Below are 23,745 nucleotides of genomic sequence, written 5' to 3'. Positions count from 1 at the left end.
TGCCAACATAGTTTTGGACTGACTTTAGGAAACCTTTCTAAAATTATTAAGTATAAAAGAAAACGAAGGCAAACAAAAGTTAGCAAGACATTATACCTTATAACATCATTATATAATTATAGAACTGTAAAGGTCTTATCCAGATAGGAGCATAACTTTGTGCTCTATTTTTACCTCCGTTTTCTGTTTGCACCATCCACAGTAAGGGCTCAATGCCAGCTGCAATCACAGTGTTTTTTAGGACAACAAAAAGGGAAGAACAAGAGCCCTATTCCAAGAGATTAGAGAAATGAAAGGGAAATTTAAACCAAGAGTAGGGATGTTGAATATTCGACAGGGGAACACACTGACTGATCGAGATGAAATAAAAGGAAAATGGAAGCAATACACTGAAGAACTCTATAAAACAGATGCCAGGATGACAGATTCATTCATGGAGGAACTGTATGATGAACCAGAAATTTTAGAATGTGAGGTGAAAGCTGCTCTTAAAATACTTGGAAGAAACAAATAACCAGGAACAGATGGCATACTAATAGAGTTGCTACAAGCTACTGAGTTTGAATCTGTCCAAATTTCAACAAAAAATTGTCAACAAATATGGAAAACTAAACAATGGCCCACAGACTGGAAACGTTCAATATTCATCCCAATTCCAAAGAAAGGGGATCCCAGGGAATGCAGTAATTATCAAACTATTGCCTTAATATCCCATGCAAGTAAAGTAATGCTCAAGATTCTACAACAAAGGCTCTTACCATATATGGAGCAAGAAATGCTGGATGTCCAAGCTGGATTTAGAAAGGGAAGAGGCACCAGAGATCATATTGCAAACATACATTGGATAATGGAACAGACCAAGGAATTTCAGAAGAAAATCACCCTGTGCTTCATAGATTACAGCAAAGCCTTTGACTGTGTAGATCATGAAAAACCATGGAATGCTTTAAAAGAAATGGGGGTACCACAGCATCTGATTGTCCTGATGCACAACCTATACACTGGACAAGAGGCTACAATAAGGACAGAATATGGAGAAACCAATTGGTTCCTAATCGGAAAGGTTGTGAGACGGGGTGTATTTTATCACCCTATTTGTTTAACCTATATGCAGAACATATCATACAGAAAGTGGGATTGGACTAAGATGAAGGAAATGTGAAGATTGGAGGGAGAAATATCAATAATTTAAGATATGCAGACGATACCATATTACTAACTATTTGAAACGAACCGGTAATGATTTGAAACGAATGCTGATGAAAGTTAAAGAGGAAAGCACAAAAGCAGGACTACAGCTGAACGTCAAAAAGACCAACGTAATGACAACAGAAGATTTATGTAACTTTAAAGTTGACAAGGAGGACATTGAACTTGTCAAGGATTATCAATACCTCGGCACAGTCATTAACCAAAATGGAGACAATAGTCAAGAAATCAGAAGAAGGCTAGGACTGGGGAGGGCAGCTGTGAGAGAACTAGAAAAGGTCCTCAAATGCAAAGATGTATCACTGAACACTAAAGTCAGGATCATTCAGACCATGGTATTCCTGATCTCTTTGTATGGATGTGAAAGTTGGACAGTGAAAAAGGTGAATAAGAGAAAGATCAACTCGTTTGAAATGTGGTGTCGGAGGAGAGCTTTGAGAGCTTTGCGCATACCATGGACCACGAAAAAGACAAATAATTCAGTGTTAGAACAAAATAAACCAGCACTACCATTAGAAGCTAAAATGATGAGACTGAGGTTATCATACTTTGGATACATCATGAAAAGACCTGATTCACTAGAAAAGACAATAATGCTGGGGAAAACAGAAGGGAGTAGAAAAAGAGGAAGGCCAAACAAGAGATTGATTGATTCCATAAAGGATCACTGATACCTATGTAAGCCCTGCCTAAGTGCTTTAAAAAATAGGATTGGCGGGGAAGAGAAAGATTTACAAGACAAGCACAATCCTTTGCTATGTTCACTCAAAAGTCCCATTAATTTACAGCACAATCCTAACCATATCTACTCAAAAGTAAGTCCTATTGAATTCAATGGGGTTTACCCTGGGCATGTGGGCTTAGCATTGCAGCTTTACTCCCAGGAAAGAGGGTATTGGATTAAAACTTCATATTGGAAAGGTTTTCAAAACACTGCCCTCTTCAACAACCCAGGAAAATTCAAACTTGTTTGACTCCTGCACACAAGAGAAAAAAAGACTTTTGGTACTGCTGAAAGCTATATACTTACAATTTATTAGATTTTCTGATAAACAGGAAAACAACAACAGTTTTCTACGTTTGCAAAGGGGTCTAGGTACTGCCTGGAGGCTCAGAAATTCATTGTCAGTCACAACCCTGACTTCACTTATTGGCTACAAACCTGAAAGGGTACGGTTAGAGCAGCTGGATCATCCCACAGAAGTTGCGGTGGAGGGGGGCAACTGACGTTTTAGTGTATATCTTGTGAACCAGACTATCTAGAAACTTTTTTTAAAAATGAAAGCTGAGAGTCTGGAGATTAAGCTGACTCACTCAGAGACCTGGAGAGGGTCTAAAAATCCGGAGTCTCCGGGCGAAAACCGGACACCTGGGAACCCTAGTTCATACTCTTTACAGAGGGCTAATGCAGAATGTGGCTGGATTGTTAATGAGAACAGACTACTGCCAACACATCACATCAGTGTTAAAAGACCTGCTATGGCTTCCTGTCTGCTACAAGGCCAGGTTCTGGTTTCTTGTAGTAGTGTACAAAGCCCTAACAACTTAGGCCAGGATACTGCAAGGACACCTTTACCCCGTATGTCTCAAGCTGATCACTGAGATCATCTGTAGAAGAACTTTTAGTGGTTCCCCATGGTTGAGAAGCACAAATGTCAATGGGGAGTTGTGCCTTCAGTGTAGAGAGGGCAAGTCCATGGACTGCTCTCCTATTAGAAATCAGGCAGGCACAGTTACTGCTAAGTTTCAGGTGCCAGGTTACACCGGTATTATTTTAGGAGGCCTTTGCACCATAAATGCTGTTCTGATGTTTTAATCTATGTTTTAAATTTTGTATGTTATATGTTTTATTTTCACTTTAAGCTGCTTTATGACATATACTGGAAAGTGAGGTATAAATTCCATAAATAAAGAAATGAAAAATAACTTCAGCTGTCTCACCCTCACTTATGGCAAAAGCTGCTGCTGCCACGGCTGAAAAAAAAAACCTCTGGCTAGGATCATTCCTTGTAACAACAATGTGGCTTATATTCCCATGCTTTTGAGAAGAAGGAAGAGCAGAGAGAAAAAAGAAGGAAAGAACCTTGCTAGCAATTCCTTTTTTCCTCAAATGGCAAAGGACTCTCTCCTTCACCTTTTGTGTGTTCCCATCTATGAAAGATCACATGTCGCTATTGCACCCTCATCCTTAAGAGTATAGTGTGTGAACAAGCTTGAGACTCGCTCAAACAAGGCTATGTCGGAATCATAGATATTGTCAGATGGTTGAGAAAATCTGGTCGTGCATAACCCTTTTCAGAATAAAAACTGAGGTTCAAGGTATCTTTGGCCATAATCCTATGCATAGTTATATGAGAGTAAGCCCCATTAGATAATGTGGGACTTACTTCTGTGTAAATGTGCATAGAATTGTACTGTAAGGTTGCGAACCCCTCTTCCCTGTAGCCTCTAGTCCTAACCAGGGCTTGGAAAAGTTACTTTTTTGAACTACAACTCTCATCAGCCCAATCCAGTGGCCCTGCTGGCTGGGGCTGATGGGAGTTGTAGTTCAAAAAAGTAACTTTTCCACTGAGCTTTGGATCAGAGGAAATGAGTTGTTTCCTACAAGTTCTTTTCTTACCCAGGGCTGATCTCATATCCAAGATTTGATTCAACTAAAATACTTGTTTGAGCATATGATGCTGATATAAATCACCACTTGTACTCTCCTCCATTCTGCTGCTAATACTTGTTTGCCTTTTCTTTTGTTTATTTGTGTAAATATTTATACCCCGTCTTCTCCAATGTTTGAGATATCTCACTGCAATAATTATACAAATAAAGTCATGCAAATATACATTTAAAAACTCATCAAAATCCTAAATAGCATAAACTGCATGTGTAGAGGACATTAGAAGGCATAAATAGTGTCTGAAAGCCATACAGGTAGAATAATTTAGATTTTCTTTAAGAGAAAATCTTCCAAAGAATTCTCCCAGGGTCTACAAAATTTTGGCTTGAATTAAAATACATATATGGCCTATTCAGACACTATATTCCCTTTATAGTTCTACTTGAGCTGGGGTGGAGTGGGGTTCTCAGGCTTGTGTGTGCCCTGCTGTACCCCTTCCCCTGCTCCTCCCCCCTTTCTTCAGCATAATGAGAAGGTGCCAAGTGATACAGAAGATCTTGCATTTATTCAAATGAATGAGGTTGATAGCGGCCTGGTTCACCTGACATGGTAAGAGAAACTCTTTCTTACTGGAGCCCCACAAATGCTTGTGATCCTGGAAAGGGAATTTTTTTTTTTACTTCTGTGCCACACTGAGCTAAGCCAAGGTTTGGCACATCTTCTGAACCTGCGCTTAATGTTAAGCTCTCTCCTCAGGCACCATGTCATGCGCACCAGGCCACTGTCAGAAGATTTCACACTGCAGAATAGAACCTGCCACCTTGGCCTAGTTCTGTTCCTTGGGCGCATCACTTCAGTCTGCAGTTGGGGGCTCACATGACTGAATGCTTCATTGTGGAGGGGAAACGTCCCTCCATATAGAAAATGAGATGTAAAGAAGAAGGGTTCTAGCTTAGTCGCTTCTTTTGCCTGCTAGTTTGCAATTAGCAGGTCATTTCTTGTTTTTGGAGGATGATTCAACTGAGTTCCCACCTGCAGTGGCACTGACCCATTAGAGTTACCATCTCATTGAGAACTAGGACTTTCTGTGGAATTGAAAATGAGGAAAAATGTACATCCCTCCAGGTGCCAGAGCATTACTGTCCTCCTTGTTTCTACACATATTCCTGCACAAATTTCCTGTTTGTTCAATTGAACTGCAAGGTTTGTCCTTCCCACTAAAACTTGATAAGAGACTTAATATTCATTGTTTTGGAGAGGTAAGATGAGGAGAGAGAAATAGTATGTGTCACTCTCTGTGCTAACCTTTAAAATTAGCTTCAGCTCGAGACAGGTTGACTGGTTCTTTATTACAAAGGTGCAGTAATCAGGTCTCTAGAAGTAGAGATATTTAAACTAATAAAATAACACGAAGCTACTCAGCAAGAGGTTCAAATGCAACATTCTGTGCTGTGGCAATCCAGTTTGGTGGGGGGAACCTTCTGTGTGTAGTCTGTGCATGTGTGTGTCTTTGCATGTGCCTCTGAATATAGTTGAGACCTCCTTGTCCTCATCTTATTTAACGTGGTTCTAAGCTAGATTAGTGTGTGGAGTTGTTTCCCTTTGAAATCACAGGGGGAGTACACAGTTAGACCTGGGGCTCAGTTCAGGATCTGAAAAGGAGGGGATTCTGTAAAAGATTGTAGTTTGATTTCTTTTCATGCATCAAACAAGCATGATCCTGTATCCCAAAATTAGGCTTGCCACTTGCAAACCTGAAACTGACAGTATATGTTTAAGAACTCTGCGGAAATGAAAAACAAGGCTGGTATGGCTTTGCTCACTAGTTCTCTGTACTCTTGTAGTACACCCTTCCCCACTTGTAATAGCGAGCAGCACTCTAGCTATATAGTAAAGCAAAGCTGCAGTGGCTTACAGGACCAGAGGAAGAACAGATATGAGAAGCCGCAGTTCCCTTCCCTCTCAGTTCAGTAGATAACACTGAGTTGCAACCTAGCAGCAACCCCACCAAAGGCCGATTCAGCAAGTCAGATGAATTTGCCAGAAGGCTCTACAGGGAGATTGCTTAGCACTGAGGAGTTATTGGACGTTACATTTTATCCCAGGTGTGGAGAACCTTTGGCCCTCCAGATGTTGCTGAACTACAAGTCCCATCATCCCTTGCCATTGGTCATCCATGCTGGGCTGGCGGGATTTGTAGTTCAGCAACATCTGGAGGGTCAAGCTGTTTTATCCAGACTATCTCTCTTTTCCTACCAATCAAGTTTGGTCTGGGTGGATTTTTTTAGTAAGTAGCAGAAGACTAGAAGAAATCAGCAGAAGCCTTGGAAACGGAACTTGATGTTCCCATAATGTTCTGTAATGCAGACTCCTAGGTCCATGTATCTATTCCCATCTGTTATATGATAGCTGTCGAAAGGTTATGTGTGATAAACTAGCTGAATACATTTTAATCCACTCTTTAAAATATTTTTGTTAATCAAATCCTTTTAATACGTAAATATTTTACTAAATCCATCCTTTCTCCCACAATTCCCCCCAAGAATGACTTTTTCATATTGATATTCTACCACCATTTGTTTATTGGTGTGCCCTTTTTGGAGGAAGAGAGAATTGCAATTTAGCATTTCCATTTATTGTTGGAGTTAGTTTTGAGAAAGAAAAAACTGCAAAAGACTGTATATTATTGATTGAAGGAATTATGAGCCGAGACTATGAAAAAGAGACTTGAGGAATTAAATTAATTAGACTCTTACCTAGTTCACTTGCATTGCTATTAAGGTTAAAGGGTCTTTCACAAATGAACTGATAAACTGAGTTTCCAAAGCACTCTCTCATAGACTTTCTCCTGCTTCATCTTATTATATGACAATAATAAAACTCATTTCCTTTGTTTCAGTCATAATTGTGTTGTGTTGCCCTGTGCATTTCTTCTGTTGTCTCCATATTATAATTTGTTCTATAAAAGCATACATAAATTTGATAAATAAATTAAATTCTTAAAATGCATTAATTTACTGTGCAACACTATTCAAATCTTATATACTCACTGGATTTCATTTTAATGAAGCCCTTCAGAACATGGCAAACCAAACAGTAAAATTGCCTGGATTCTTCAAACATCAGCATTGTAATCCTAAATTTAGCTGTTGTGATCCTGGACACAAACATACCATGCTAACATTGTCAATTTCCTTTCAGTAGTGTTTTTCTTAATTAAGCAATTTGGGTTGCATGGCAATGAGATGATGAAGACCCTACAAAACTGGCTCCACCTACTCAGTTCTTGTCCAATCCGCCATGCATTGGATTGGGGTACTAGTGGTTTGTATAAATGGAGAATAGTTTAAAATTAAAATTGAGATCTATCAAGTAGTTCTGAGTCTGTGGTTCCATATTCTAGAGAAGCATGATCAGTTAACTTTTCCATGCCATATACTTGAATAGCTTTTTAGATTTGAGCCTTTGTTGTAACCTTCACACTGGCTAATCTAGAGTGGTCCAGCCATAGAGAGATTACATCTCAAGCACTTGTCCAGTTGCTTGAGATGTGAGGATCAAAACACCCATTATTCAAATTACTTCCAGTTTGTGATATATGAGTGTGAAATGGACAGTGCTTTTTTGTGATGGAATTCGCTGGTAAGAGTACTAGCACCTCTTTTATTGCTGTCATGGCTCCTGCTGGGAGGAAGGGCGGGATATAAATTAAATAATAAAGAAATAAAACAATTTTGTGTTGGCACTCATTTTGATAGGTCAAATGGGTAACAACATGAAGGCTCTGAAAAGTAGTATTGTTTTACATTGATTTTCATTTTTGCTTTGTGATATGCAGGAACGAGTTCCAGACAGCCCTTCTCCTGCTCCATCCCTTGAAGAGGGCCGAAGACCTGGAAGCCATCCATCATCTCATCGTAGCAGCAGTGTATCCAGCTCCCCTGCCCGAACTGAAAGTTCTTCAGACAGAATCCGTAGGTCACCGTGTGTTTTCTTTTGCCACTGAAAATGTGTTATCTGGTGACAGCTGTGTGCCCTCTTTCTAATTATTTCAATTTTGCCAACAAAACTGTTTCTCAGTATTATATTCCTCAGTCTGGTTTATCTGATGGTATGATGTTGCCATGGACAGAATTTAGGGAAAGTGACAGCGTAGTGTGTTAAACATGAAGGTGTGAAGTAGGGGACACAGCTGTTCATATGATGAGAAAACATTTTATGAGATGTGCTTCTGGGATAATGAACATTCATATACTACCAAACCAGCCAATATTATAGCCGACTAAGCCAGGGATCAGGAACCTTTTTTATGCTGAGATCCATGTTACCCCAGTGGAAAGGTGTCAGGGACCTGCATTCCACTAGTGGGCAGGACCAGATTCACACAAACAAACACATACACAAAGCTATTTCCCATAGAAACAGAGGCATATACAGTAATATATCCATTAACAAAGTAGATGCGTCTCTGGACATCACTTCTTTAACAGAAACTTTGGTACCAGCATTAGGAACAGCATAGAAAGAATAGGAATAAGTTCCTACACCCACTCATAGATGGTGGGAGCAGCTTCAACAGGGGCTTTAAAGGGTGCCTACCTGGCACCCACCCACTCCCTCTCCTTTCACCTTCTCTCCTTCTCCTCTGAATTGTAGTGGATTCTTCCCAGCCCTGGGAGAAAGCAAGTGCTTTAATACAAAGCAAACACACTGGCCTGTCAGTTTCACCCTAGCAAAGCAAAGACACAGGCTTGGAAGTTTATACATAGCAAAGCAAAGACACAGGCTGGTCTGTTTCACCTTAAAGCAAAGGCATAGGCTTGAAAGTTATTATGGACAGCGAAGCAAAGGTGCTCAATTTCACTTTTAAAAAAGCCTTCCTTAAAAGGAGCTTCGTTCCTGGAGAATTCGTTAATTGGGGTAATGGGGTATTACTGTATTTAATTCTTAGTAACTCCACTTAAGTTTCACCTTCTGGTTTTTGTTTTTGTTTAGATGTTTAAATGCTCAAACTTAAAAATAGCATCCTGAATGGCATTCATGTAATTGCAAAATGTATATAAGACATTTTGCATTTGCATCATGGGTGGATGACTTTCCACATATTTGCAAGGAACACAAGTCTGCTGAGACATTTCCCCCTCTGCTTTGAACTTCTTGCTGCAGATCTTCTTGCATATGAAGGAACTACAATCTCACACTCTGCACAACATTACAGCCCTTTTGCCTGCCTGCTGAACAGCTAATGGTCATGAGAAGACCCAGAGGGCTGGATGAAATGTGTCTGTGGGCTTCATCTGGCTGCTGGTAGGGTGTTTCCCACCCTTGCACTAGCCAGACAAAATCCAGCAGCCATATATAGCGCAGGTGGCCAGGTCCAGGTGTTTGAAAACACTCTCCCTAATTTTACAGTCCCAGGAAGACCACGATAAACCAGGAGATTTTTCTAGTGCTTGGTGAGCTTCCATATATGTTCATTTATATAACGGTTTGCTAAAAAATGCAATCCTTAGGTTATAATGCTTATGACTTTCAGATATATTAACAGTATTGCACCTTGCCACATGAGATTAAAAACCTTTCTAATTAGTTATTATCTTAATAATTCTATAATCTGCAGAAAGCTTATTTGATTTTGTAGAGCAGTGTTATGAACGTTAAATTTGTATCCCCTAGTGTGTATCATATGAAACATACCTAAATGTATTCTATGTTTTTGTTTCACTTTACTGTATTTTTATATAGACAGCAGTGAATTGTAGACCTTTTCAGATTGAGAAATTAGCAATAGCAATAGCATTGGAACTAAGGCCCAGATTGTACATGCGTACACTTCTTGCTTTCTTATCACTTGAACATTGACACTCAAGAAAAGCCTTCTGTTCGAGGTGATATGAAAATTCTGTCAGTGGCCTTTGATATGTGATAGTTCATTCACACATGCCAAGTCACCTGTCAATGTTCTAGTCACTGAGTGAATTTGATACCTATGCATACATGGGAGACATTTTATTTCTTTTGTAAATAATGAATTTTAATGTTTTGGTACACTGCAACTGGCAGAGATGATTATAGTCATTCACCTATTGTACTCTAATTAACTTTCATGAAAGGTAGGTTTTTATTTGTTTAATTCTTGCATATTTACATATAAGTTCTAAAGTCTTTAAAATTGGTCTGAAATCTGTGTTAATGGGTGAGGCTGTCTTGAAAGAGGCAAAGATTTGACAGCTCTTGAAGAGTGACAACTATTGCCTGGTTGCAAATATCTCATGTTTGAGATAAGACAATCTAGAGGGTTGTGGCGGCACAGTTGCAAACACTTTTAGTTGTAACCAATTATCTGGACTCATTTCAGTTTGGGTTCAGGCCTAGACATGGGACTGAATCGGCCTTTGTCACTATTATGGATTATCTTTATTGGGAGAAAGACAGGGGAATTTTGACCCTGCTATTCTTGATGTATGGCTGAGTGACTTTTGATATCATTGACCATAGTATCCTCCTGAACCAATTTGGTGAGATGAGTATTGGAGGCACTGTTTTACAGTGGTTCTGATCTTATCTCCAGGGTCATTTTCAGAGAATAATATTAGGTGATTATTTTTCAGTTCCCTGGCAGCTGTGTTGTGGAGTGCCACAAGGTACCATCTTGTCCCCAATGCTATTTAGCATCTATGTGAAGCTTTTGTGAGCTTTCATTAGATTTGGGGCGAGTTGTCATCAGTGCACTGATGATACTCAGCTCTATTTCTCTGTAACATTTGAATCTGAAGAGGCTGTGAAAGCCCTGGACCTTTCCCGGGATTCAATGGTGGTCTGGATGAGGTCCAAAAAACTGCTCTTCAGTCCTGGCAAGACAGAGGTACTGTGAGTGAGAGGTTCCTGAGTTCTGATAATTGGTCAATTGCCTGTTTTGGATAGGGTTGTACGTCTCCTGAAGGACTCCCCCTGAGTCTGAGGCTGCTCCCTCATCATTCTCTATCACTAGAGGCTTAGGAACGTCACTGGCTAGGAGTGCCTTTTATCAGTTTTGGCCGCTAAGACAGGCATGGCCATATCTACACCAGGATAACCTGGCCACTGTGTTCCATGTGCTGGTAACCTCAAAGTTGGAGTTCTGCAATGTGCTCTGTCGTATTCCCTTGCTGTCACTCTGTCACTTAAGCAGGAAAGGATATGTATTTCATTACAAACTACTATTAAACAATACCCCTGCTTAGTATTTGTTCAGGCAATAGAAAGCCACAACCCCTCTGGTTTCTTTATTGCCCTTAAAGATCCCAGCTATGGATTGCTTCCCTGTTTCTCTCTAACTTTCTAACTGTTTCTCTCACTGGGGTAAATTTTGCTGCCACCATAAGTTACTGTTTCAACCTTTGTATACCATTTGCCAATATATCTGTTCTTTGTGATAGCTAGCCAAGAACCAGGTATGAAACTAACCAGAATTTATTCAACAGATGTTATGAACAAAAACAAGAATACTTAACACTCACGTTTTAAAATCATGTGGTTACAGATTAAGGTTTCGTAGTTTCCTTTAAGTTACTTACCAGTTTTTCCTCAATGACTATAAGTAAATTCTGCTACTCTATTCACTATTAAACTTCCCAGCCAATCCTCTCTTCCCAAGGTCAAGCCCTAACGGTCAACTGTCATACTAAAAAATCTTCAACTTCCATTCACTCAGCCAATCAACACACAGTATTCCTACGCTTTCCAACTCGCTCACTCCCCCTCTCCTCACCTTCTACCTACCATATTCAACCTAATATAAATCCATATCAAACATTACCTGTATATCAGCATATGTTAACACATATAACAATGTAACATCACATGCTGCTATGTGGGGCTACCCTTGAGGTTCACCTGGAAACTTCAGCTATTGCAAAATGCAGCAGTTTGACTGCTCACTGGGGCAGAATATCAGTATTGTTTTATATTGCTGCTGAAAGAATTGCACTGACTTCCAGTTATCTTCCAAGCTAAGTTGAAGGTGGTGATTTTGGTGTGCAAAGCCCTATACAGCTTGGGAACTAGGACACCAGATCATCTCCCCGCTTATCTGGCGCACTGATCACTGCACTCTGCTTCTGCAGATTCCATGTAATGAGGAGGTCTGTTCTATATGATGTAGGAATTAAGCCTTAATTGTGGTGGCTCCTGGTCTTCGAAGCTAGTCTTTGGAAGTTCCTCCTCTTACATGTTAGAAAGACATCATCTCTATTATCTTTTCACTGTCTATTGAACACCTTCCTTTTTCAATAAACCTTTTAAGTGGAGAACTTTATCCCACTCTGTATCTGTATTGGACTTGATATGTGTTTTATTGTTGATTTTATTGTCAAATCACTCCTGGATGCTTTATGGGAAGCGATTCATAAATGTAACAAACAAACAGACATTTTTGGCTGCAGAATAACCAAATGAAAATTGGTAATTTCCTTGTTGTGTGCATGAGCGCTAAGATATGGCTTGTATCTGGGTATTTAAATGTATTTATTTATTTATTATTTTATTTAGACAATGTATATACTACTTTACTAAGGTCCTCTCTCTACATTCCTAACTATTGGGGAAAAAATTAAAAATAGAATACCTCATACCCCTAATTTCTGGGATGTTGTCTGCTGTGTGTATGTATGTGTGTGCATGCAGGCTTGCTTTCTTTTAGTGCCAAAACATGCATCATTGCTGAAACAAAAGACTGAGCTCGTTTAAGTAATGCTCCAGTTGGGTGGAGCCTATGGGGGGGTACGCTGCTCCCTTCTCCAGGCCTGCCTGATATCCATGCATTAAATGTCATGTTAGAATACGGCCTATTTGCACAGGTCTGATCTGTGTATTAGCTCATAAAATTTGGGCATCAAACAACAACAAGCTAGACCTGCACAGATTGGATTCTGTGGGTGAAGGCCTTATTCTAACCCTAATCCAACATTATGTCTAACACCTGAATGTCAGGAGGACCCAGCAGTGGCAGCAGACTTTCCTGACTCTTAGGTGAGTTGAGCAGGAATTATCATGCTTCCACATAAATAGGCAGAAACTGTGTTGTTCGACATAACTACTGTGAAGTTTACTAGCAGTAATGTGGTTTTTTTTTTGTCTGTTTGGTGGTAGCAGCTGTCCATCAGAATGGCCTGTCCATGAACCAGATGTTGATGGGTTTATCACCGAATGTTCTACCTGGTCCAAAAGAGGGTGACCTGGCTGGCCACGATACTGGCCATGATACAAAAAGAATGCACATGGAAAAAGGTAGACAGTTGCTTTAGATTATTGTGTTATTGCTTTAAACAAACAAATATTATAATCCAGATATAATTAATACCAGTGTTGCTGTTCTTTGTGCTAATTCTGCTACTGGCGGTGCGCAAGTGGAAGTACTGATGGAGGGCAAAACTAGCTTCCTGTCGCTTCTGGAAGATAACATAATTTCTTTTGTGTATGGGTGTACATGCTCATGTAGTACATTAATTATTTTAAAAGGGTAAAAATTAAATTGCAGAAATTATTTAATAATGGTACTATAAAGAGAAAGAAATGAGATAAATCTCTCAATAAAATGCAGATATGAAAAATATAGTCCTTATCTGTTCTGCTTCTTAGAGCCTGTTCTTTAGGAATATTTTATTAAGAATTTTTTTTTTTATAATTGGTGTGTGTCTGTAGTTGATCAAAGGAACAGTCACTTAAAGTAAACTACTATGAGATAACTGTTGAAGGCCATGTATATGGAAGGGAGGCTAAAGTACTTAGCTCCTGCAACTGTTAATAGTGTAAAATGAGACTGGCGGATATCATGCAATTTATTTTAAATTTAATCAGCCATCTGAGTGAAAGTGTATATGCTGGATTAATGTCTATTAGTATTTCTATTGATTAGTATGTCATCTACTCATTCAGTTTATATAGACCTGTTCAGTACTTTACTTCTGCATAGGGATCATTAACCATCCTTATTTTTTAAACTTACAGAAATGGAGGCTATAATTTATTTACCTGACATACAGACTTTGTACAACCTCTGTGGAACTGAGGGATGATGAAATGGTAGAGGTTCAACTCAAAGGCAACAGCTTGGTGGCAATGCAGGACAAAGCCATAACAGCAAGTGCTGCAATACATCTGTATGGAATTGCTGCAGTAGTAAAGATTTTAAAACAGGACATATTTTGTGGTATCGTTTAATAGATACAAAAGGTTCCCAGCTCTGTCCTGTGCAACTACTGTGAGATATGGGAAGTGAATTAAAATCTGGACATTTCCATTCTGGACAGGTGGCATCTTTAATAAGATTACACTAAAAATTAATGAGAACAACATTTCTTTTATACAAATCATTAATTTCGGTTCATTGCATACACAACCTGTTATGGTTTCTTGCATGTGCCCCACTTAGCCCTCCAAATGACATTCGTGGTGACAGGGTGATATGAACAGACTTGCCTTTGGACTTTTTAGCAAATGTTTTTGTATCAGCCTGTTCAAGCTTTTTTTAAAAAAACATGCATACCATCCTCTTAAATTCCAGTAGACTCACAGTGAAAAAGTTACACATTTTACATTATTTCTGTTAAGACTGGAACTTGTTAATGATTGTTAAAAGTGTTCCAAATGTATATCACTTTTCAGTAATGAACTTATCTAGATGATGAGATCTATTCCTATTAAAATTTCTGAGAGTTCTTTTTCTTAAACAGTCATTGTTTAGGTCAAAGCCTTCTTTTGTTCCCCTCCCCCCCCCTCTCTCTGCCTACTGGATTGGTTGTAAATATTCATAGGTTGTCTAGATTTATAGGGTATACTAAATTAAAAATTGTTTTCTGTCATGACTGCATTTATCATATCTCCTGAGCCAGCCTTGTAACTTTTAGGCCAAGCTTACCTGTCTTAAAACAAGCAATTTCACGTACAGATATTTGCAGAGATAGTAATTATCTGTTTGCTTCATTATGAACCTGCTGTTCAGATATGCGATTTTGTTTTTGACCACCTTTAATCATTCAGAATCATTAATCATTATTACAGGTGGAGAAGCAAATGCAAACCAAATAGATTCAGTCATTCATATGTAAATGGCATGTTTGCATCACTTGTCTATTTTTTTAAACTATATTTTTAAGCTTTACTCATTAAGCATTTGTGTGTACTGTTTTTCCCCAAAACATATTTGTGCTAATCCATCAATCAGAGCTCAAATGACTTTCAAAAATTACAACTGTGAGATGTTGGAAAAGCTCCTCCTCTTGAAGTAACGTCTCTCCTATCCCTGCTCCTTCCCCCCTTTTTAAATTGAAGTATTCTTAAATTTCAGAAAAAAATGTTAATATATAATCTGCAGAATATTTTAAAAGTTAATTTTTAAGACCATAAGCATTTCAGTGATCTGTAGGTCGGAGAAAAGTATTGTGCAGTCACCTGCACAACAGCTGTGGCTTTTACTGAGAATGATAGAATGATTTTACTAAACGTTTTTACCAAAAATAAAATAAAATAAAATAGTTATTATCCAGCCACACTGAGTCAAAGATACCTGTAGATTTTTAACTATTAAATAGGTTACAGAATTGTATTTGTTTTGTCGATTTTTGGTTAGCTGGTTCCACTGAATCTTGAATTGCTCAAAAAGAGGATTAGACAAATGCATGAAAGACAAGGCTATCAATGTCTACTAGCCATGATGGCAATGTTCTACCTCCATGGTTGGAGGCAGTATGCTTCTGAATACCTATTGCTGGAATCTGAAGGAGGGGAGAGTGCTCTTGTGCTTAGGGTCCTGCTTGCACGCTTGCCATAGGCATCCAGTTGACCACTGTAAAAACCAGGATGCAGGACTAGATAGGCTGTTGGCCTGATCCAGCAGGCTCTTCTTATTGTTTTAGGTTCTTAAATACATTCCACTTGATTTGCAGCCAAGTCCTAAGCTGTTGCTCATACATAGGAGATATACTGGAAGACATTGTCATATACCTGAGCCTGCCCCTATCTTTAGAAAGTATGAGGTGACAAACTTAGGAGGCAGATTTTGAGATACCATTAAGATAACAAGTTGTCAAATCATCTTATCATAAGCTGAGCATCATAAAGGAGCACAACTATTTGTTGGGATTTTCTACCTCAGACCACAGGTTGCCTTGGTCTATGTCAGTCTCTAGCTAAGTAGTGATTTTGACACATAATCATTTGCAGATGCTGGAAGAATTTGTTAGATTTTTGTGCATCTTGCATTGCTTTTTGCAAAGGAAATGCACTTCCCTACCCAGATATCCTTGTCTGATCCTGGAGTCTCGATGCAAACATTGAATAGCATTAGGTCTCCCTGAATCAGTATTGTGGATTGTGCTGCCTATGAAGTGCTGACTGTTCTTGTGAATATTATACTATATTAAATTATCCTGATCCAAAACCATATTGAAGCTGTGGTAACCTATGTATTGATCTCAAATTGTTTTAATTATGTATGTCCTTAATATCATTTACTGTAATTTTTCATAAGGTCACCTATTCTACATGGTCAGTATCTGTAAAAGCAAGTAATTTAAACTTAAAATGAAATGCAACATTGTCATGGAGACGATGTGCATACTGGGCACCAGTTATCATCAAAACAATTATGTACTTTAATTACTTTAGATAGTATTTAAAAATACAACAGAACAGAAACCATGCAGTGTCATGATTGTAAAATTCTGTCTTTGAAATGTCCAACAAGATGGTTTATGCATCATTGCAAATCAATCAGCAAAATAATGCTTGTAGGAAGATTAATATTGGTTTTAAATGTATAATTTTGAACACTTCCCCCACCCTTATATTTTTAAAGAGAGATTGTGCTTCATAGGATATCAGATAAAAACAAATATTCTATCTGCATCTGTTTATGATTCCTAGAATGACACCAATGGTAAATGAATCAGGAGCGCTACTCTTCACTTTAAACTGAATATGTTATTTGAGATTCTAATTAGAAGGATGCTCTTAAGCAGAAATCGTTGTGATGATTTCACTTTCATGCAAAGAAAAAAATATTCACAAACTTCATAAAACCAGAACTCTTGCATAAGTGGATTTTTTTTCTTGAGAGTTTTTCTCGACAACTTATAATAAGCTGTTACAGATCGTTAGCAATGCTTATGATTCAGGTATACGTTATCATAAACCTCCATTTTAAAATTCAACAGAATTGTTTACGCAAATAGATAAGTGTGTCTAGAGAGGAATAATGAAATTCTATATAACAAAATCAGAATATGTCCTAAAGCCAAAATTAGACTTGAATACATAAAAAAGAAAAAAAACACTGCTTTCAGTGACTTGTAACCTCTTTCCATTCTTCTATTTTTTTTTAAGAATTTAAACAAATTATTTTGCTACTGTAATGGCTCCAGCCAATTCAGCAAATCTGTACACAGTCTTCTTGTACACACCGTCTTTTCTCACTGAGTAAAGAAAATATTGATAGCAGGACAACTTCAACAAAAGCTTTGGAATTAATAAGACAGCTCAATCTTATAAATGCATGATAATTACTTTTACCTTGCAATCCTATCTGAGGGTGGAGAGAGAGCTCCAACTTCAGAAACGGAGCTCTGATGTTGGATTCCCCCTTTTCACCTCTACAGCAACTTCCACACTACGTACCCTACCATTGGGCTAAAAGAGGTGTGCTGGAAGCCATCCAAGGAAAGCTTGGCAGGAAGGACCTAATGATTTCCCTTTCCCCTGCCATGTTCCTGAAATGGGGTGAATTATGTCAGGCCATGAATAATCCTGTATTTTTCCTTCCCATTTAAGAAAGGGGGGGAAGAAGAGGTCATAGAAGCACAAGAGCACTCCTCTGCCCTTACTACCACTGTGCTGACACGAGCCTGGTGATGGTTTCCACCCATTAACTGTGTTAGACCTAAATCTTTGTGTCTGTATATTTATGCCTCTGTATAGGTGCAGATCTGCTGGTTCCTATTGTTAGGAGTCCTTTTTAGGGCCATGCCTACAGTTGCAATTTTGAAAAAGTGCTGTGAGCACCTTTCAGAAAATGTCTGTTGCTAGTGTGTGGCGTAACACAAAATGGCTGCCACAGGGCCATAGCATAATACAAAAAGAGCAGAAAAAGAGACAGTGACACAAAATTGTGTGAGCATGCCAGTCCCATTAATTGGATAAAAGCACTTCTATCAACCACACTCTCTCGTAGAGAGAAGCTCTTTGCACCTCTACTCTGTTCAGAATAGAAGGGAGGGAGGGTGTTCATTCCTGGCATCGAGTGAAATGGGGGCATGTTCAAAGTAGGAGAAATCGAGCCAGTGCAAACAGGAACTGAGGAGGAAGTGCAAACAGTCTCTTGTGCACTGTGATTTTTTTTGAAGTGATATTTACTGAGAACTTTCATGAGTGCCACAAGAGGTACTGACAGGCACACTGGTTCCTATGGGCATCATGTTGACCACCTTTGCTATTGCTAGTCTAGAATCCCCAAGACTTGATTTTGTACATTTACCTCTTTGTTACCAGGTCTGGAAAAACAGTCCTCCTGTTAAACCAGTGTTTCCAAAACATCTGATATCCAAGGTGTCCATTTTTCTCCTAAACTAAAATTGAGAGCTCACTTCATTCTTCCACCACAGTAGTTGTAGTGTCCATAAATAAAATGACAAGCACTCCCATTGTACCTGTGTGAGTCACTGCGGTAGAAATGCTTCTATTGATGGCAGGTAGTTCTCATGCATCTCTGCATTGAGAGTGAGTGAATAATTCAATCATGTCTAATACAGAGAGTGTACCATTGCGTTAAGTTGAATTCCTCCCTGCACACACACACACATTTGCTGATCTTGTCACAGGCTTCAAATTCAGGGGTGGGATTTCAGTGATTTTTCCATGTGGACAGTCTTACCATTGGCAGTGGAGAAACAGCAGCTTCTCTGATTTTTTTCCTGGAATTTTCAGGTGGTGGCAACAGCAATAACAGTGACAGAAAAACTGTAGTCGCTATTGGCAGCTGCCATTCTTTCCCAGAATGCTCCACAACATTGATGCATCCAGGCCTTTCGGGAGCAGTTAAAAGCTGACAGTCACTGGGAGAAGATGTGTAAAATTAAAGCTTTTTCTTTAATTTTCTCCTATCCCCAGTGGTAAGCAGAGGTGTATCTATAAAATCTCTCATGGTGAGGTCCCAAAAATTCTGCTGATCCCATTGTAACTTGTGGTAGTTTGTGCAAATAGCACAGACCACTGTGAAACAGCTTCCCCTGCACACATCTCTATGGTGTGTGAGATTTACATAAGCAAAATGGAACAGGCAGTGTACAGTCAAAGACCACTGTCACACCATGCATTTTCTCCACTATTATTCCACTTTAAACAGTTACAGCTTACCCCAAGGAATTCTGGGAAGTGTAGTTTGTGAAGGGTGCTGAGAGTTGTTAGGAGACCCCCCCCCCCCAATAAAGCTACAGTTGACATAGTTCTCTGAGAAGAGGGACTGATTGACTGTTAAACCACTCGGGGAATTGTAGCTCTATGAGAGAATAGGAGACTCCTAACAACTCTCAGCACCCTTTACAAAATGCACTTCCCAGGATTCTTGAGGGGAACCCATGGCTATTTAAAGTGAGATGATAATGGTGTGAATGTGGCCAAAGTCAAAGCAGAAACAACAGGACCTTGGACAGCTCCAAGGAGGCCCTGCTGGTTGAAGCTTTCTCCTTAGCCAACTACAGAAGATGTTGTAGCTGCAGGGAGCTAGAGTCTACCAAAGCCTTAAGCAACTAATGCTGAACAGACTTGGAGTGTGGCAAACTTTGCCTCCCTGGAGGAGCTGGTTGGAAGGTTAAGGGACTCTTTCCTTACTTCACAGTCTTTGGCTTCTTTGTGGCCGTGCAGATAGCTGAACTGCAAGCAACTTATCCTTTGAGTCAAAGGATGATGGCACGATAGTGTCCTACAGCTTTAGGGCACCAAAAAAGTTACATACCCAGATGAAGTAGACTGAACCTCATCTACATCTGAGTTCTCTGCTGCACGCTGAAGGTTCCAGGTGGTGGGTCATGACAGTCATCCAGTTATTAAAACTGGAATGGTGGTTTCCAGTCTGCCTTCTGTATGTATATTCTGCAGGGGTACCTGAATTTAAGACAGTACTGACTTCTTCCCTGTGTTACTTACACAGCTCAGACATTGATTGTAAACTTTGTTGAAAACAAGATCCCATCTCCTCCCCTTGATACTTACAAAGCACCTGCCTGAATAAGGCTTAGGCACTGATTTTACATCTGGACTGTATGACCTAGAGAGGGTAATGATGAGAAACTTCCAAAATTGGAGATAACTGACTATGCCGGGGCAGACTATGCCCCAAAGTGAGTAACACCACCAATAAGTTTGTTCATATTCCTGAGAGAAGATGTCCTAGAAAGAGCAATGCTGAGAAGCTCCTTCCCCCAGGCCAATTCTATTTTCTGTCATCTGAATAGAATGGGGTGGGGGGATTATCCCATTTATTCTGATGCATTTTAAATGTAACTCTTTTTCTAGGAATGAAAAATGTATAAATATGTCAAGGCAGTTGGAATCTATTCATATTTTAATTTTTTTTTAAGGGAAGGGGCATAGTTCATGTGCTTTGAATGCATACGCCCCCAGGTTCAATCCACAGCACTGTAGGGCTGAGAAATACTCCTTTCTGAAGCACTGAAGAGCTGCTATAAGTCAGTACACTGTGTTATATGTTCCTAATACTCTTAAAGGTGATGACTGAGGAGAGTCTGAGAATAAGCAGAATTATGTGATCAACAGTTAAATATATATTTTGTTTGTTTGGATTTGTCAAAACAGAAAGAATAGAGAAATTAGATTAGATCATTTTATCTATTTTTCCCAAATACCATATTCCTGAATGGATTTCTCAGTGTTCCTCTGTTGGTCAGAGGCAATTTTCATGACCACTTGTGCTCTTGGCAAACAGTGAAAATAAAAATAAATACCATGAAGCAAAGTAGTCATGTCATTTGGCTATCACTGGGATGTGAATATGCTACACATATTTTAAACCATTAACTGGCAACACAATCAAAACTCCCGACAAGGGCTTTGCAGAGTGGCAGAGCTGCATCCGCAGTCCAGCCCAGCAGAAGGGGCAGGCAGATCACGTCCAGCCACTGAACTTACTCCTTGTTGGTACAGCAGTTGGGCCAGAATCAGCACTGATGCCAGACATAGTCAAGTGTGAGAGCAGTTCAGGATCTAGTAGATGCCGGGCCAGCTCAGCACTGCCCTTGGAGCACCCTGTTTCAGGGCTTTCTGCCAGACTCTGCCCCCCTCCCATTTGGCGGGTGGAAGGAGTAACGCCAACGGAAAGCTGATTGGAGGCTGACTAAGCCAGCAGAATCAAGCAGAAGGATGGCTCTGCTCAGTCCAAAGCTCTCACAGCCTGGCACAATGGGTTTGGGGATTGCAGCCTACATTCAGAAATTTCCTGTGTACTGCTAAAACCGCATGCTGTGAAATTGCCTACCTTGTAAGAATGTGGAAGAATCAAGGGATTCACATATTGGGCTAAAGAAATATCAATAGGACTGTAGCTTTCTTAACCTGGCTCATTGTATCTTCACTCAAAGGCTGCATTCACATGTAGTTTTGTCTGTGGATTTATGCCATGCCTTTACTATGGTAAGAGTCTCATATGTGTTCTCAACATTCCAGTTCTAAAAGGATTTTTTTGCTACCGTAAAGGCTGTGCTGGTTAAAGCTGATGGGAGTTGGAGTCCATCAACATCTGGAGGACCAAAGCTTCTGTAGCCCTGCTGTAGGGAGTTTGCATCCTAGTCCTGTGTGCCCTATGGAAGCCTTGGGTGAATGAGGAAGTTGGAAGCATGGAAATCCAGCACAGTTTTGCTCCAGGAAAAGATGGTGTGAATACTAGGCTAGCTATAGAGAGGTTAATGTTCAATTACAGTAAAAGAAGTCAAAGAATCAGAAGAGAATCAGCTAGATAATTTTCTATAGCTAGATGATACCTCCCCATCTCTGTGGGTATCTGTGGGCAGAAAATAATGTCTTAAGAAACATATCTTTTCCTGAACAGTCCCTTGTTGCAACATATTTTTTCTGCAAGCCCTTGTTTTTTTTTTGAGATTTATTTTAAACTGCATTCTCAAAGAGGAGGCTCTTCATTTCCTCATCCACAGAGTTACTGGTAAGTTCAGAAAGAGAGTACATACTCATCTGAGTCCTTGGCTATGATTAGATAATTAGCTGGATGAGTGGTTTTGTGATTTAACACTATGTGGTATCTGAGGAAGAAGCTGCATGTTACAAAACTTGGTAGATTTCTGTCCATTTTGATGAGCATTTAAGGATTTTTAATTACAAAAAACACTACAGATAAAACCTAACGTAGCCACACTACAACAACCCAGGAGCTTCTGTGGAGAAATTCATTTTTGCGACATACATGAATGATTTTATTTTCTGGGATGATTTGTCAGCAAAGGAAAATCCATCATTTCCATGAATGGTATCACAGTAGATATATGCTTTCTTGAAATGTTGTCTATACTGCCCTTCCTTGCTTACATTTACACACACACAATATCCTTTTGCTTGGCTAAATGCTTCCCTGCTCTTGTTCCCAATGTTATGTTATGGGTTAAGAAGCACAGTAATAGCTCCCCAGTCTCCCATGCTTGGAGCAGTTTAAATCCCTCCATCAACTTGATAGAATGATATACCATATTGTCCCAAGCCCTATTCTTCCATGTAAAGTTGAGGCAATGGTTTAGCCACAGGTAACTGAACCAGCTTTTGTTTGTTAATTCACAGATAAGAATCGCTGGCTCAGCACCTTAGTATGAGCCCTTTAAATGAATTATCAAATGCAAACAATTTGCCCAATAGATCATCAGTATTACAAGTTTGCACAGAAGCTGTTTCAAAGCTTTTGGGAGGTTTCATTTCCCCCCTAAAAGTTTACCTTAAATACCCAGCACTTTTAATTAGTGAATTTCTCTGTGTTTACAGGAATTAAGTTCGCATCTGATAATCAGGACATTTTTTGATATTTTGTGAGTGAAACTTTTTGAACATTTTTGGATGGCCAGTGTTACTTGTATCTTATGGAACAGGTTCAGAATATTAAACAAGTACAATTGTTTTAACTACTGTGAAATTGACATATGAAGCTGAAAACCAAAAGTACCTTTCATGGGATTTTAAACACTATTTTCCTCCATATGCCATCCCAATTATTATTTAGATATTACATTCCTAATTTACTGTTAGGGTTGATTAGAATGCAAGCCTCTCGAAAGCATGCACCAAAGGTCTTGGGCTGTGGAAAACATTTTTATAAAATAATCCATTAATGCAGAGGAGTGCAACTAAATTAGTTAGCAATTTGCTGAGCATGAATTAATGAACAGAGCTTCTCCCAGCTCCCAGAGTTGTAATTTTCATAATAACCTCAGACCTTTATTTGGCAGGTTGTTTAGTTTTTTTCGTTTGAAGGTTTTCATTAGTCTAATGAGGACTATGCAAGGGCGAGCAGTCAGCACAATTTACATGGGGAAGCTATCATAATAAATGAAGCAATTTGAATAACACGCAAGGGTTTATGCAACAAGATAAGAAGAGATTGTAGAGTGAGATTTAGAGGTAACCAATACATTAGACCAACTAATAACTGAAGTAATCCCAATAAAAGGCTTAAGCGAAAGGAATGAAATTAATGATATATACAAAACTGTAATGATATGATACATGATTCATTAGATTAATAAAATAAGTGTTCAATTGTTTTTAGTGCTTTTAGCCCAAGCTTTGTTTGTATCAGGCACTTTAATTAGGATTGTTCACTGGATCCTCTTGGCTTAGTTAAGTTTTAGACTATGGCTGGTTTTTAATGATATTTATTTCTC

The 23,745-nt window shown here is 39.2% G+C and overlaps 1 protein-coding gene across 8 annotated transcripts in view; it reads left to right on the top strand.

Annotated features, from left to right (window-relative positions):
* Positions 1 to 23,745, top strand: part of DACH1 (dachshund family transcription factor 1) — a 585,162-nt gene that overhangs the window by 441,302 nt on the left and 120,115 nt on the right. For 6 of the 8 annotated variants that reach the window (XM_061629968.1, XM_061629971.1, XM_061629969.1 and 3 more), the window contains 2 exons: positions 7,659 to 7,794; positions 12,950 to 13,087. In XM_061629968.1, the coding sequence (XP_061485952.1) occupies positions 7,659 to 7,794; positions 12,950 to 13,087 (274 nt within the window). The remainder of the gene's footprint in view (positions 1 to 7,658; positions 7,795 to 12,949; positions 13,088 to 23,745) is intronic. The other 2 variants (XM_061629970.1, XM_061629967.1) reach the window with 1 other exon arrangement.

This window comes from Rhineura floridana, chromosome 5, assembly GCF_030035675.1.
Source record: "Rhineura floridana isolate rRhiFlo1 chromosome 5, rRhiFlo1.hap2, whole genome shotgun sequence".
Taxonomy (NCBI): domain Eukaryota; kingdom Metazoa; phylum Chordata; class Lepidosauria; order Squamata; family Rhineuridae; genus Rhineura; species Rhineura floridana.
Note: the sequence above shows the minus strand (reverse complement) of the source record. Positions and strands in the feature narration are given on the sequence as shown.